At 33.7% G+C, this 13084-nt stretch overlaps 1 protein-coding gene across 2 annotated transcripts; it reads left to right on the top strand.

Moving 5' to 3' along the window:
• The first annotated feature begins 4159 nt into the window (after positions 1–4159).
• LOC106074548 (growth hormone-inducible transmembrane protein-like) lies at positions 4160–12129 on the top strand. 2 transcript variants are annotated; one of them, XM_056019022.1, is made up of 8 exons: positions 4160–4244; positions 5993–6197; positions 6357–6468; positions 7308–7449; positions 7594–7792; positions 7966–8064; positions 8523–8697; positions 9970–12129. In XM_056019022.1, exons 2-8 carry the CDS (start codon positions 5999–6001, stop codon positions 10052–10054), a joined length of 1011 nt encoding a protein of 336 aa, XP_055874997.1. In that variant the 5' UTR covers positions 4160–4244; positions 5993–5998; the 3' UTR covers positions 10055–12129. The 2 variants fall into 2 exon arrangements, with proteins under 2 accessions (XP_055874997.1, XP_055874996.1); XM_056019021.1 differs by lacking the exon at positions 4160–4244 and adding an exon at positions 4455–4586.
• Positions 12130–13084: the final 955 nt, after the last annotated feature.

Below are 13084 nucleotides of genomic sequence, written 5' to 3'. Positions count from 1 at the left end.
AAACATTCAGTTCACATCATGTGCAAGCTGTTTACATTCATACCCTGGGAATATAATGATAATAATAATAAGGCTTGTCTTCGAGTCCAAAGATTAGTGAGGAGTGCAGTATTTCCCGTGGCTGCGCAGCCCCAGCTGTGACCTACATATTTTGCCACATCCAGGGCAAGCATAACCATTATCCTCAGATGGTCGATTTAGATTTTTTTTCGCCGTCTGCGTTTGTCCTCGGCAGCGCATTTTCTTTTGGTTTCAAATGTGTATCCCGCGGCCTTCGTGAGCGACCTCCAGCTGTCTCGTTCTGAGGCCGCGTGCAACCAGGTGCCCTGTTCTATGTCAGCCAAGGAAAGTTGACGCCTAAGCTGGTCTTTGAAGCGTTTCCGTGAGGCGCCTCTGTTACGTCGACCATCGACCAAAAAAGACTACCTTTGGCATACGTTCGTCTCCCATACGGGTTACGTGCCCTACCCAGCGTAACTGCCGGACCATAAGAAGTCCCACTATACTGTCCATACCGGCGTTAGCAAGGACATCGCTGTTTGTAGTGAGGTCTTGCCACCTTATGTCCATGTGAATAGATAGACAAAGGGATATAATTCTTTCATAAATAACAATAAAGAAATAATGTATCCAATCTCGCCATACTTGCTACTGAAATTTCTTATAAGGCAAAAAAAAATAAATAAATAAAGAGAGCTGTCTCATAATAGGACTGCTTGTCTGAACATCTCATAATAGGACTGCTTGTCTGAACATCTCATAATAGGACTGCTAGTCTGAACATCTCATAATAGGACTGCTAGTCTGAACATCTCATAATAGGACTGCTTGTCTGAACATCTCATAATAGGACTGCTTGTCTGAACATCTCATAATAGGACTGCTTGTCTGAACATCTCATAATAGGACTGCTTGTCTGAACATCTCATATATAAGGACTGCTTGTCTGAACATCTCATAATAGGACTGCTTGTCTGAACATCTCATAATAGGACTGCTAGTCTGAACATCTCATAATAGGACTGCTTATCTGAACATCTCACAATAGGACTGCTTATCTGAACATCTCACAATAGGACTGCTAGTCTGAACATCTCATAATAGGATTGCTTGTCTGAACATCTCATAATAGGACTGCTTGTCTGAACATCTCATAATAGGACTGCTTGTCTAAACATCTCATAATAGGACTGCTAGTCTGAACATCTCATAATAGGACTGCTTGTCTGAACATCTCATAATAGGACTGCTTGTCTGAACATCTCATAATAGGACTGCTAGTCTGAACATCTCATAATAGGACTGCTAGTCTGAACATCTCATAATAGGACTGCTTGTCTGAACATCTCATAATAGGACTGCTAGTCTGAACATCTCATAATAGGACTGCTTGTCTGAACATCTCATAATAGGACTGCTTATCTGAACATCTCATAATAGGACTGCTTGTCTGAACATCTCATAATAGGACTGCTTGTCTGAACATCTCATAATAGGACTGCTTATCTGAACATCTCACAATAGGACTGCTTATCTGAACATCTCACAATAGGACTGCTAGTCTGAACATCTCATAATAGGATTGCTTGTCTGAACATCTCATAATAGGACTGCTTGTCTGAACATCTCATAATAGGACAGCTTGTCTAAACATCTCATAATAGGACTGCTAGTCTGAACATCTCATAATAGGACTGCTTGTCTGAACATCTCATAATAGGACTGCTTGTCTGAACCCTCCTAATGAGAATGATGAAGATGACAAAGTATGAAATTCGGGCAGTACGGCTGAAAAACTAAAGGGTAGGGTAGGGCTACCAGCCTACTTCGGGGCTACTGCCTGCTACGACCTTCAAATAAAACAAAATGTCGGACCATGCAAGCAACCATATTAACACAGCTGTATCAATATATCAACATGATATTGACATACTCGCCATCGCGAAGTATACCATGAAAACATGGAGGAATCGCATATCCTCGCATTAATGTAAATAGAATTTTCGGTTGTCATTTATTCTTGACCTTTGGGGATTAATTACATTGCAAATGTGTCACTGAATCTAAATAGCTAAGTTTAATAAACAGAGATGGGTTAGGCCTAGGGTAAAAATAGATCAATAATGTCCCTTAAATACACTAATAATAAGAAGAAGAGAAAGAATAAAAAAGCTACCATTATTGACATCGACGTACCACTATCTCATCATTTATGAAAAACTGTGTTGGAAAAACAACGAAAATATGCGAACCTAGAGATTAAGCCATAATTAAGCGTTTATGGAAGTTATCTAAAATAACAATATACCCATTATTATATCCGAGGGGATAATAACAACTGATCTCACAGATAACTTCAAGGCCATTAACATTCCTAGGAAGATGCTCGTTGCCTGTCAGAGGGCGGTACTGCTGCAGACCTGCCACATCACCAGAAAATTCCTCAGTGGAAACTGATAAAGGGACTAAGATGAATTTTGTTTCTCTTTAGCGAAACTCGACCCTGGCAGCGCCAGAGAATGAATACTCGTTCGTTTCTAACATAATAATAATAATCTATATATATAAAATTCTCTTCATGGCTCAAGAGTTTGGACACCAAGTAATGGAAAGATCACTCTTTTATTTCTGCAAGTTGGACGGACTAGAGTTGCCCCACAAAATTGTTTCGCGGTGTCCAGCTTGGATAGGGATACGGATAATAAGTGAAAATTAAGTGTTTGTATTAGAAAATATAGGCCTATTCGAATTTGCATTTTATTCATTCTTTACTACGCACAGAATTACTATACGAGCCTTGCGTGTAGCGAAGTCATACATTAGATCTATATCATGAAAATTCTGTTTCCTACATAGATCACGCTCAATAGCAAAAATTAACAAATGTTTCAATCTATCTTTGAGAATTGTTGACCTCGAGTAATTCTTCATTAGTTTGAGGCGCCAGAAGCATCTTTCACTAGATTCCACAATTACGTGATAATGACGTTTTTTGTTTTAATCACGTGTAGGATTGACGTTTTCCATAATGAATGACACCCCAAAATTACAACTTTTGTGTATATATTTCAGGAGATTTGTATGAGTTTTCAAAAGATTGTAATAAATGTCGGATATTTCCAGGACTTTTTCGTATATTTTGCAATTTCGGGAGATTTCCAGGAGCTCCTTGTAAATCAGGAGGCCGCGGGAAATCTGTTATAAGTTATAAAATGGTTTAATTTAATAATTTATACACCTAGAAGTAGCGCGGGTCCTATGAAAGTGCGGGGCACACTGCGGTCGCATAGGCTGCAGTGGCCTAAGGCCGGCCCTGCAAAATAGCGGCGTATGCTACGCCGCCGGTCGACTAGTAATAAATAAATAAATAAAAAGCTGCCTACAAAAGCTGCCCTAAACATGAAGATCAAAAAATAAAGTTAAAATGTGGGCCTTTTGATCGAAAAAGCCAAATATGAGAGAGGGAGGTTCCGGCCAAAATAAACAATACCGGTAATGTCAGGTATATTACATGAGAAAAAAAAATCAACGGGCATAGCCGGTAAGTAATGGAAATCTGAATATAAATACAAAATACATGAGCATCGAATTGGCGACACAATACCACAGTGACAAAAACTTTTGTTTTTGCTAATGTCAAAACCGTTAGAATATATATTAGCCTATATATAGGCCTAGTTTTTGTTTGTTTGTTTGTTTTATAATATGGTGTCTTTCTATGAAAACTAAATAAATACCTTACATATTTATTTTTTTTACAAAAATCACTTTAGGAAGATTAAAAGGTAGCTGTAGCACTAAAACTTTGCAAACTTCAAAATATAATGAAATAGGAAGATTCTCTTTTCTAGTTTTTGAGATTTAAACGTGACAGGCGAACAGACGTACGGAGAGAAGTTATTACGTCCTACGAATTTCATGTGTCATTCTAGTCATGCATACTAATCGATGCCTTAAACTCTGCTAAGTCGTTGGTTTTCTTAGCTGATTGAAGCAACCTACAATCTAGATTTATTTCATTTAAAATTATTTTAAAATGTTCAAAACAAACGTATTCACATACGAATATTTAATCTAGAAATTATCTAGATCAAAGACAATGACGCTAGAATAGAAAAACTAGAACCTTCTGGAAAGTCATTCCTAGTTTTGTAATACCAGTTTCGTTTCAAGGTAACACTTTTCGATATTTCTACTTTCTGTTTGGTCACAAAGTCAATACACTAACAGTGAAATAATTCGATGTAAGACTAAGTAGATCTACAAAATGAGACTTCTAGATTCTAGATCTAGACTAAAATAGAGATATTGTCCATAGATCTACCTAATCTAGATCTATCCTTTTGCCTTTTATTTCCACTTTTAGATTTTGAACTTTACTAGATCTAGACTCCAGTACTAGATTACGTGATAAAATAAATATAACTAACTACGCACTAACGCAGATTTCATCATTTGTGTAGATTCTACTGAGACTACTGATACTACTGTCACTGACTGTGTGATAGTGATACTGATTTATGATTTAGATTTACTCATACTTACTGATCTAGAGTAGAGACTCTGAGAGTTATAGTACAGTAAAGGTATTAAATTAGACAGAATTTCTCTATTTCATGAGATGACTCAAAAAGGTTCTACTTCTAGTAGTAGATCTACCAGCCACACATTCAGTGACATTGTATTCAATGAATTGTGTGCATTCTTAGTTCTAGATCTAGAATCTAGTTACTAGTAAATAGTTACTGTAGTAGACTCTTCTGTCTAGATCTAATTTAAATTTTGTTCTTTAATATCTTTTTTATCTAGAGTCTAGATCACAAAGATTCTAATAAATCTAGTTTTCTACATCTATCAACATCATCAATCAATTCAATATGTATTTTAATTTTACAATTATATAAATACTAATAACAGACTCTAGATAAACATCTAATCTAGAATAATCTAGATCTATATCTAATTAATATTTAAAAATTGACAATAACTTTTAAATCCTTTTTATTATTTATTTTAAGTTTTTACAAACTCAATTACATTTTAAACTAATTTCTTCAAAGATCAGCGAATGGATAGCGATGTTACAAGTTCCGTTGACACGCCCACTTTTTCAATTTAAAAACTGTTTCCATTTTTTAGAATGTATTTGATGTGTCTCTGAAGCATGCGAAAAATTAAACTCACTAATTGAATACTTAATTGTAATAGAGTAATTATTTTACATATATATGTCAACCAATGATTGCATGACGCGAAGTAACGTCTGTATTATATAAGAAAAAAAATGAGATTGTTATTAAAATAAATCCTTTTGGATTTGGGAGGGGGGGGGGCGAGAGGTACTTAGTGCTACAAAAATTCTAGAAGGGGTATGCATAGATCAAAAGTTTGATAACCACTGATCTAGATTAAATATATACATATAGCCTGCGGGCCCTAGTTTGCCTATTATATTTTAAATAAAGTTTAAGCAAAACATCTCTTTATACCTTCCCTGAGAAAAGCTACTGATTTTAAAAATTGGACAATAAATGATCTAAATTAGATGTATAGTTAAAAAAAATTCTTATCATTCGAGCTCTCACTCTCTCTCTCTCTTTAAATAAGAGTAGAAACATTATTTTCAATCAAATTTAGACTTCTTAGAGTCTAAATCAACTAAAACATCAATCAAGGTTTATTACAACCCTGGACCTACTGTATACTTTCCTGGTTCCCTTTTTTCGTTGCAAATTTTCAGAAATTTGTTTTGGTAAATCTTCATCAATTCAGTTTAAACACATGGAGGCAGCTATTTGCAATGGCTAGTCTGAAAGTCTCACCACATTTCGTTAGTTCTTGTAGATTTTCATGTGATTGTTCTTCATAGGGTAAAAATTTTCTCTTTATTTGGTTTTACGTTTATTGGAATGCTGAGCTGACAGTCTGGTGGTGTTAAGATGTATATTTCTTTGAAATAATTTATAATAACTTGCAATATCTTTACTTTCAGCTAAATATGATGCTCCTAAGTCGACTAGTTTGTGGCAAAGTCCCTGTTAAAGTTGTCTTGTCAGGGTTAAGCCGCCAACCAATTAAACTTTCTGCACTTAACAACAATGTTCGACTGTATGTGTCAGAAAGTAAAAGCGGCATTGGGAGGTATGCGAAGAGGAAGACACTGAAAGAGTCATTGATGTCCCCTGCTTCTGAAACACGTGAGTTGATTGCTCTTTCAGTCCTAAAACAATTTATTATTAAAATGTGGTTTTGTGAGAATTTAAATAAATCTGCAAATATTTTTTTTTAAAGTAATAGCTAATTATTTATTTTTGTTGTTGCTTTGATTCTTATTTTCTTTTTCTTTTTTTTTTCAGCTTTTAACCTTGGAAAAGGTTTAGTAGCAGGTGGTGCAGTGGTTGGCATTGGTGCTCTTTGTTTTTATGGCTTGGGTTTGTCCAGCTCACCAGGTGCTTTGGATAGAGCTGTGTGAGTAATGTTTAGTTCATCTCATTTTATTTGTTGTTTTTAATTTGGTAGTTGTTTGACTTGGTAGCAGACTTGTGAGATTTAACCAGAAATTGGGGATTTTCCCCCAAGTCCATCTTTCTATACTAGGTTTAAGTGGAATCTCATTTGCCTTTTGTAAACCATGAACTTGATTTAAAAAAAAAAGATTGACATCATGGTGGGGTGTGTGGCAGATTGGCATATAGGGCTTAGCTACCAATCCTGCTAGTAGGCTTAATATCAAATTCCAACTTGTGTTGTGTTTGCTGAACACCTAAAGGCAGTATGGAAACATCCTAAGATACCACTCCCCCACAAAAGAGATTGGATTATAGCGCACTGAATATGTTATTGCATGAAACATCTGCTGCACAAAAGCAATTTTTAAAGATATATATATATATATGTATATATATATATAGTACAGTAGAACATCAATAATCCAGATTAATTGGGAATAGGTTCTGTCCGGATATCCCATTGTCCAAATAACCGAATTCAGAATATTATAAACAGTCCTTTTTACCACATATATATAGAAAATTCATATGTGGTATCGCACCACACATAAACATAAAATGTAAGTAAAATATACAGGGGAACAACATGTTATACATAATAACCTACCTTTATGGAGAGGAATAATCACTGATCTTTCGCTGCACCAATGTGGATCTACGTGCTAAAGGCAGCCCAGATATTTGGCATTCCCGATAACTGATGTCTGAATAAAGGTTTTACTGTATTTAAAAAAAAAGAGTATTTTAATTATCATAGTAATAAATATTCTGTTTATTTTTTTGTTTTGTTTTGTTTAGTGTTTGGCCCCAATATGTAAGGAAGCGCATCAGAGATACTTACATGTACTTTGGTGGAAGTATTGCTGTAACAGCCCTCGCAGCTGTAGCTGTTAGCAGAAGTCCAGCTATTATGAATTTTATGATGAGCAACTCTCTCTTAGTAAGAAAATATTTTATCATTATTTTCATTCCTATTATTTAAAAACAAATGTGTATATTTGACTATTTAACAAATTAATGCTAAATAAGCATGCTAGGATCTTGAATCTTTGTAAGTCTGTTTTCCTACAATTGTCTTCTACAGTCTATCGGTGGTACTATTGCTGCTATGATTGGAACAGGTGTGCTTTGTAGGTCCATTCCTTACAGTCCAGGATTTGGGACTAAACAAATGAGTTGGTTGCTGCATGTTGGCGTGATGGGAGCTGTTGTTGCCCCTTTGACACTTCTGGGTGGCCCCTTGTTGATGAGAGCTGCCTGGTACACTGCAGGTGTTGTAGGAGGTAGGCTATTCTATTCTATTATGCAGTTAGTCTAATTCACAAGCATTTGGTCATTTCCATGATTTGACTCTCTCCACATACTAATTAATGAAGTTAACTAAGTTATCAGACTTCATCATGAATGCATTGAAATAAATAATCTATATCCATATAAATTTTGTTTTCACTTCCAGGCTTGTCTGCTGTTGCCGTCTGTGCTCCAAGTGAAAAGTTTCTTAACATGGGTGGATTACTAGGAGCTGGACTGGGTGTTGTCTTTGTTGCATCACTAGGTAAATCATGCAAAATTTGAATCAGTTATAATTTTACAAATTAATTATGACAAATCTTACTGCTCCTTTTGCATCACTAGGTAAATCATGCAAAATTTGGATCAGTTATAATTTTACAATTTAATTATGACAAATCTTACTGCTCCTTTTGCACAATTATTCCAATGATTCATGTAAGACTTTTTTTTTGCTTCATTTTTCTTAATGCTGCTGTTTGACCTATTGCAATGTTGTTAGTTACAACCATCATCTCTTAATACAAGATGATCCATACAACTAAATATCTCTGCAGTAATATTTACCTTAGCCACATGCTAAATGGAGACTTAGCATTTTCAAGTCTCATATACAATCTCAAAATGTTTTTTCATTCATAGTTTAGTGTTTTAAATTATTCTCATTGTGGACAACATTGACATAAAACTTTGTTATTGAGTCACTTTTCTGTCTGTCTGCAGGTTCAAGCTTCTTCCCACCAACCACTGCTCTTGGTGCCAGTTTATATTCAATCAGTATTTATGGAGGTCTGGTACTCTTTAGCTTGTTTCTACTCTACGACACACAAAGGGTGATCAAAGCAGCTGAGCATCATTCAGATTCCTATAGTGGACGCCCTTTTGACCCAGTCAATGCGTATGTATTAATATTTAGTTATTCCTTTTCATTAAATCTTGAGGAGATTTCCTTGTGACCTTAATTTCAATTTTAAAACCCTAAATTTATTTTTAAATCGTTTACTAATTAGCTTTCAGTTAATCTTTCTAAACTAAGAAAGGTCATGCTGAAAAACACATTTCCAGTGTGAGTTCTTGCATGTTTTTAGACATTGGTACAAGCACTCATCTGGTCACTATTTCAAAAAATTTAAAGTAGAACAAGACTACCCTGAGTGTTGGGCTGTCAAAAGAAAGCTAAAAATATTTTTGTGTTTAGTGCAAAAAACAAAATGTCATTTGAAATGTTAAACAAGTGAAGCCTAAATAAAATGCTTTATTTAGATGTAAAATTAAAAATGTATTAACTCTTTTTTATCTCTGTAATTATTTTTCCACGTTCTGACAGAATTGTTTATTTTTCACATTTGTACATTCTACCCTGTTATGATTAAACTTCAATAACATTTTTGTTTGTAATCAGAAAACATTACTTTTGGTATAGAATTATAGGAGAATGCATGCACTTTTTATATAACACAAAGTTTAAAAAGCAAGAAATTAATTTAATTTAATAAGGTATAATCAATGATGGTATAGTTAATTAGGAGAGAAAGAGTTAATATACTAGGTGTTATAAAGCAGTGGGTTTCATTTTTAAAACATTTAGTAGCAAGACTATTCTCTTACATATACTATTGAATACTAACTGGCTTTATGGCCATTTGAGTTGTTCAATCCTTTTTACAATATTTGTATTACAATATATATTTTTAAACTAGATACTGCAGACCACTTCTATCATCCATTGATGTGAGGGCTTAGGGTTGCATTTCTGGGCCTTTGTATGTGGCTTGGAAATTTGAATGTAGCTGAAGACTGTTTTTTCATAGCATTTTATTTTGTCACTTTTTTTACCTGGCTAATTTGATGGTTTCTGCTATTCTGGCACCAGTGCATATAGCACAGTGCCATGGAGTTCTGTCACTTGCTCTAGTCTTTATGCAGTCTGTATTGAAAACTGTCAAGAACAGAACATTGTTTTAGCCTGCTTATAAGGATCATGAAATTATTTCTAAATCCTTATAGTAGCCACTTATGTCATAGATTGATATAGTCACTTTCATGTCATAGATTGATATAGTCACTTTCCAGTTGAATAGATTTCTAAGATTAGTTGAGGGGACATTGTTCTTGATTTTCTATCCTTAAAGAATTGCTCATAAATGTTCAATGTTTTTTTATCTTCCAGGAGTATCAGTATCTACATAGATGCCTTGAATATCTTCATTAGGATTGCTATGATGCTGGCTAATGGAGGCAACAGAAAGAAATGAAACTCTGGAACGTGTGAAGTCCCCAATTATTGATTGACATGATGCTAGCATATTGACTTGTTGAATTTTGTTTCTGTATTCATCATTCAACTCAAAGACATCTGGAATCATTCACAAAATGTAACCACTTTGTGCCACTTGAGATACAACTTACTGTAAATAAGTTGTATAGGATCAAATTGGTTCAGTTCAATGTTTGTAGCAAAATCTTCCTTATCAGTACCATATACTATGAAATTGTTTACATCTGTAAAATAAAATCCTGTCAAAGAATTATCTTATTCAATCAACCAAAATGACTATGTATGTTGTTTCCAGTTTGTGAGATTCTTTGACATTTTAAATAATGAAATTTAGTTTGGTTTTTTATTTATATTTATTTATTACACAATTTATTTAGAACATAATATTATTATTCTATTGTTGCTTATTATGATTAATTTCAATACGTTACAGTGATATACAGTGAAAAAAAATTGTACAAATATAAACTATATGTCAAGAATAAAATGAATGATTTTTTTTTTTTAATTTTGTTTTGCAAATATTTTTTTTTTGAGTTGAAGTTTGTGATTTTTTTTTTTAATTGTTAAAAACTTGCTAGCATTTTAGTTTACTACGTGTGAAAATTTACTTTTTTCACTTGGCAAATATTTATCCTTTATGGGCAGTTCCTTTTAGTATAAAGTTGACAAAACTTTTCATTCAAGACTCACAATGAAAAACCCTATTGCTGGTGTAAAGGGAGGGGGGGGGCATATCTAATTTAATTACATTTTACATAAAACAAGGTTACAAAGACAGTTTGTGTGGAAACATAAACTCAAAATCAACCCCTGAAGTGGTCCACCCAGGGAGGTAAAAAGGCAGGTTTCAATATTTTTAGAAAGAATATCAGAATGAAATTCTATCAAAGGAAAATAACAGAAAAATTGAGAAAGAAGGTTGACAGATCTTGTGTGGTGCCCCAACGATTCAGCAGACCAAGGGATAGGTGAAGGTGAAGTTAGATGTGAACATGGCCTAACTGATTTCATATAATGATTATCTTATTGATCAAATTGTTTTGTATTGTGTCAATCTCTTTTCAAAGCCATATAAGAAAAAACATTCTTGGTTAAGTGTCCTTCAGATGCGATATCACCCTGCAGGTTACACCATAAAATGAAAAACTACTTATTTATTTTTGTTTTAAATTGTGTTCTACTTATATGCATATTAAATAAATTTTTTTCTCTTTAAAAAAAATTTAACTATTTTTTAGTAAATGAAGTTAGTTGACAGAATTTACATAACTTAGCAATACATCTAAAATCATTTGCTTAAATGTCTTAAAAATGTGGTAAATAGTAATCTCCCTTACTAAATAGCCTCCTATGTTTGTTACCATTAATAGTGAATAGTTGTAAAAATGTATTTTTATGAAAAAACTGCTTGCATAGTTGATTTTAAAAATTAAATTTTTCACTTTCAGAAAAGAAAAGAGTAGCCATTGAATCAAAACTTTGAAAGGTCTAAAATATCATAATATCGGATTTTCAATATCTTTTCTAGTTTACGAGATAACGGGACGGACTGCCAGACATTTCACACAAAACTAATAGCGTCTTTTGCCCTTTTGGGGGCCGCCAATAAAAATACAATTAAATGATGATAAATGTAACTTTGTCTTATCTTCAAGTTATTGCACAATTATTTTAGAATAGAACTTAAATAGTTTTGTTTTATTTATTTTTGTTGCTAATGTAAGCCAATGAATAATAATAAATCTAGTTTCAGTACTTGGATGAAAAACAAAGAGAATTATGTCTGAAATGATTGACCATGCACAACATTTGATGTGTATTTTATTTTTGTATTGTCAATTGGAATATTAATTTCTTGAACTTGAATATCTTGCATTTCCCAAACCTGAACAAAACTTTGAATTGGTTTCTCCCATGACTAGATTGTATACATTCAGGGCAGGTTTACAAGATGAGTATAGTTTCTGTGACGCATAGCTAAAGATGGTGTTTTTTGACCAGCATAACGACCAAATCACTTTTACTTTTCCTCAACTAATGTCAGGTACTTATCAGGTCAGAGGCGCCCTAAAGATCCCAAAATAAAAAGTCCCAGCCTTTACCAGGATTTGAAACTGCCCCCCCCCCCAACACACACACACACACCGGTTTGAATGCCAAGCACTTTTCAACTGAGCCAGTTGTTGCCCTACCATATTCCACAATAATCCAGTTCTTTAATAGTTTTTAACAATTTAGTACTAATAAGTGTACTGTATCCAATATACCTAGCTGACTTCCTTGATAAAGAAATGCAATTATTTTTAAAAATCTGTTTTAGACATTTAATGTATTTTGTACAGAAGACCTGTCAGTGAAAACATGTTGCTTGATGGATTTGAAAAAAAACAACATTAAAAACATAAAAAATACTTTTTAAATAAAAAAACAAACCTTAATCAAAGTGTTAATTGTATCAATTAGTTTGGAATTAAATTTCTAATAGATCTAGACCAACAACAATAAATCTGTGCGATTGGAAATATTTTTTGGTAGGTTCTGATCTTATCTATCTAGACAGCTTTGTCAAAATTAGTAAATTTTTTCTTCGTCTTCCTCTAAATTGTCACCGAAAACCAATTTTTTCATAATGCAAATAGTCAGTGAATTGAAAGAATCTATAGCTTCCTAACATTTTTGAAACATGGCTTAGAAAACATTTGTCCTGTAATATTTTTTTTTGTTAGAGATTGCATCTCTTCTCATTGTTAAAGATTGTTGATTGTCACAGCACAACTTTTCAAACTGAAATAAAAGCTGAGGCAGAGATGCACTTTCAGTTCTGTATAGTGGGGGGGGGGGGGGGGGGGGGTCAGTTAACCCCCCCCCCTCTCCTGGACATTTGGATTTAGTTAATACCAAAAATGGATTATCCTGTGACCATGACCTGTAGGATCTTAGCTTCAAATATTTTGGGGAAAAAAAATTGAGTTAAATTCAGAGACTTTCATCAAACAAAATGTCC

This window comes from Biomphalaria glabrata, chromosome 2 (genome assembly GCF_947242115.1).
Source record: "Biomphalaria glabrata chromosome 2, xgBioGlab47.1, whole genome shotgun sequence".
NCBI classification, from domain to species: domain Eukaryota; kingdom Metazoa; phylum Mollusca; class Gastropoda; family Planorbidae; genus Biomphalaria; species Biomphalaria glabrata.
Note: the sequence above shows the minus strand (reverse complement) of the source record. Positions and strands in the feature narration are given on the sequence as shown.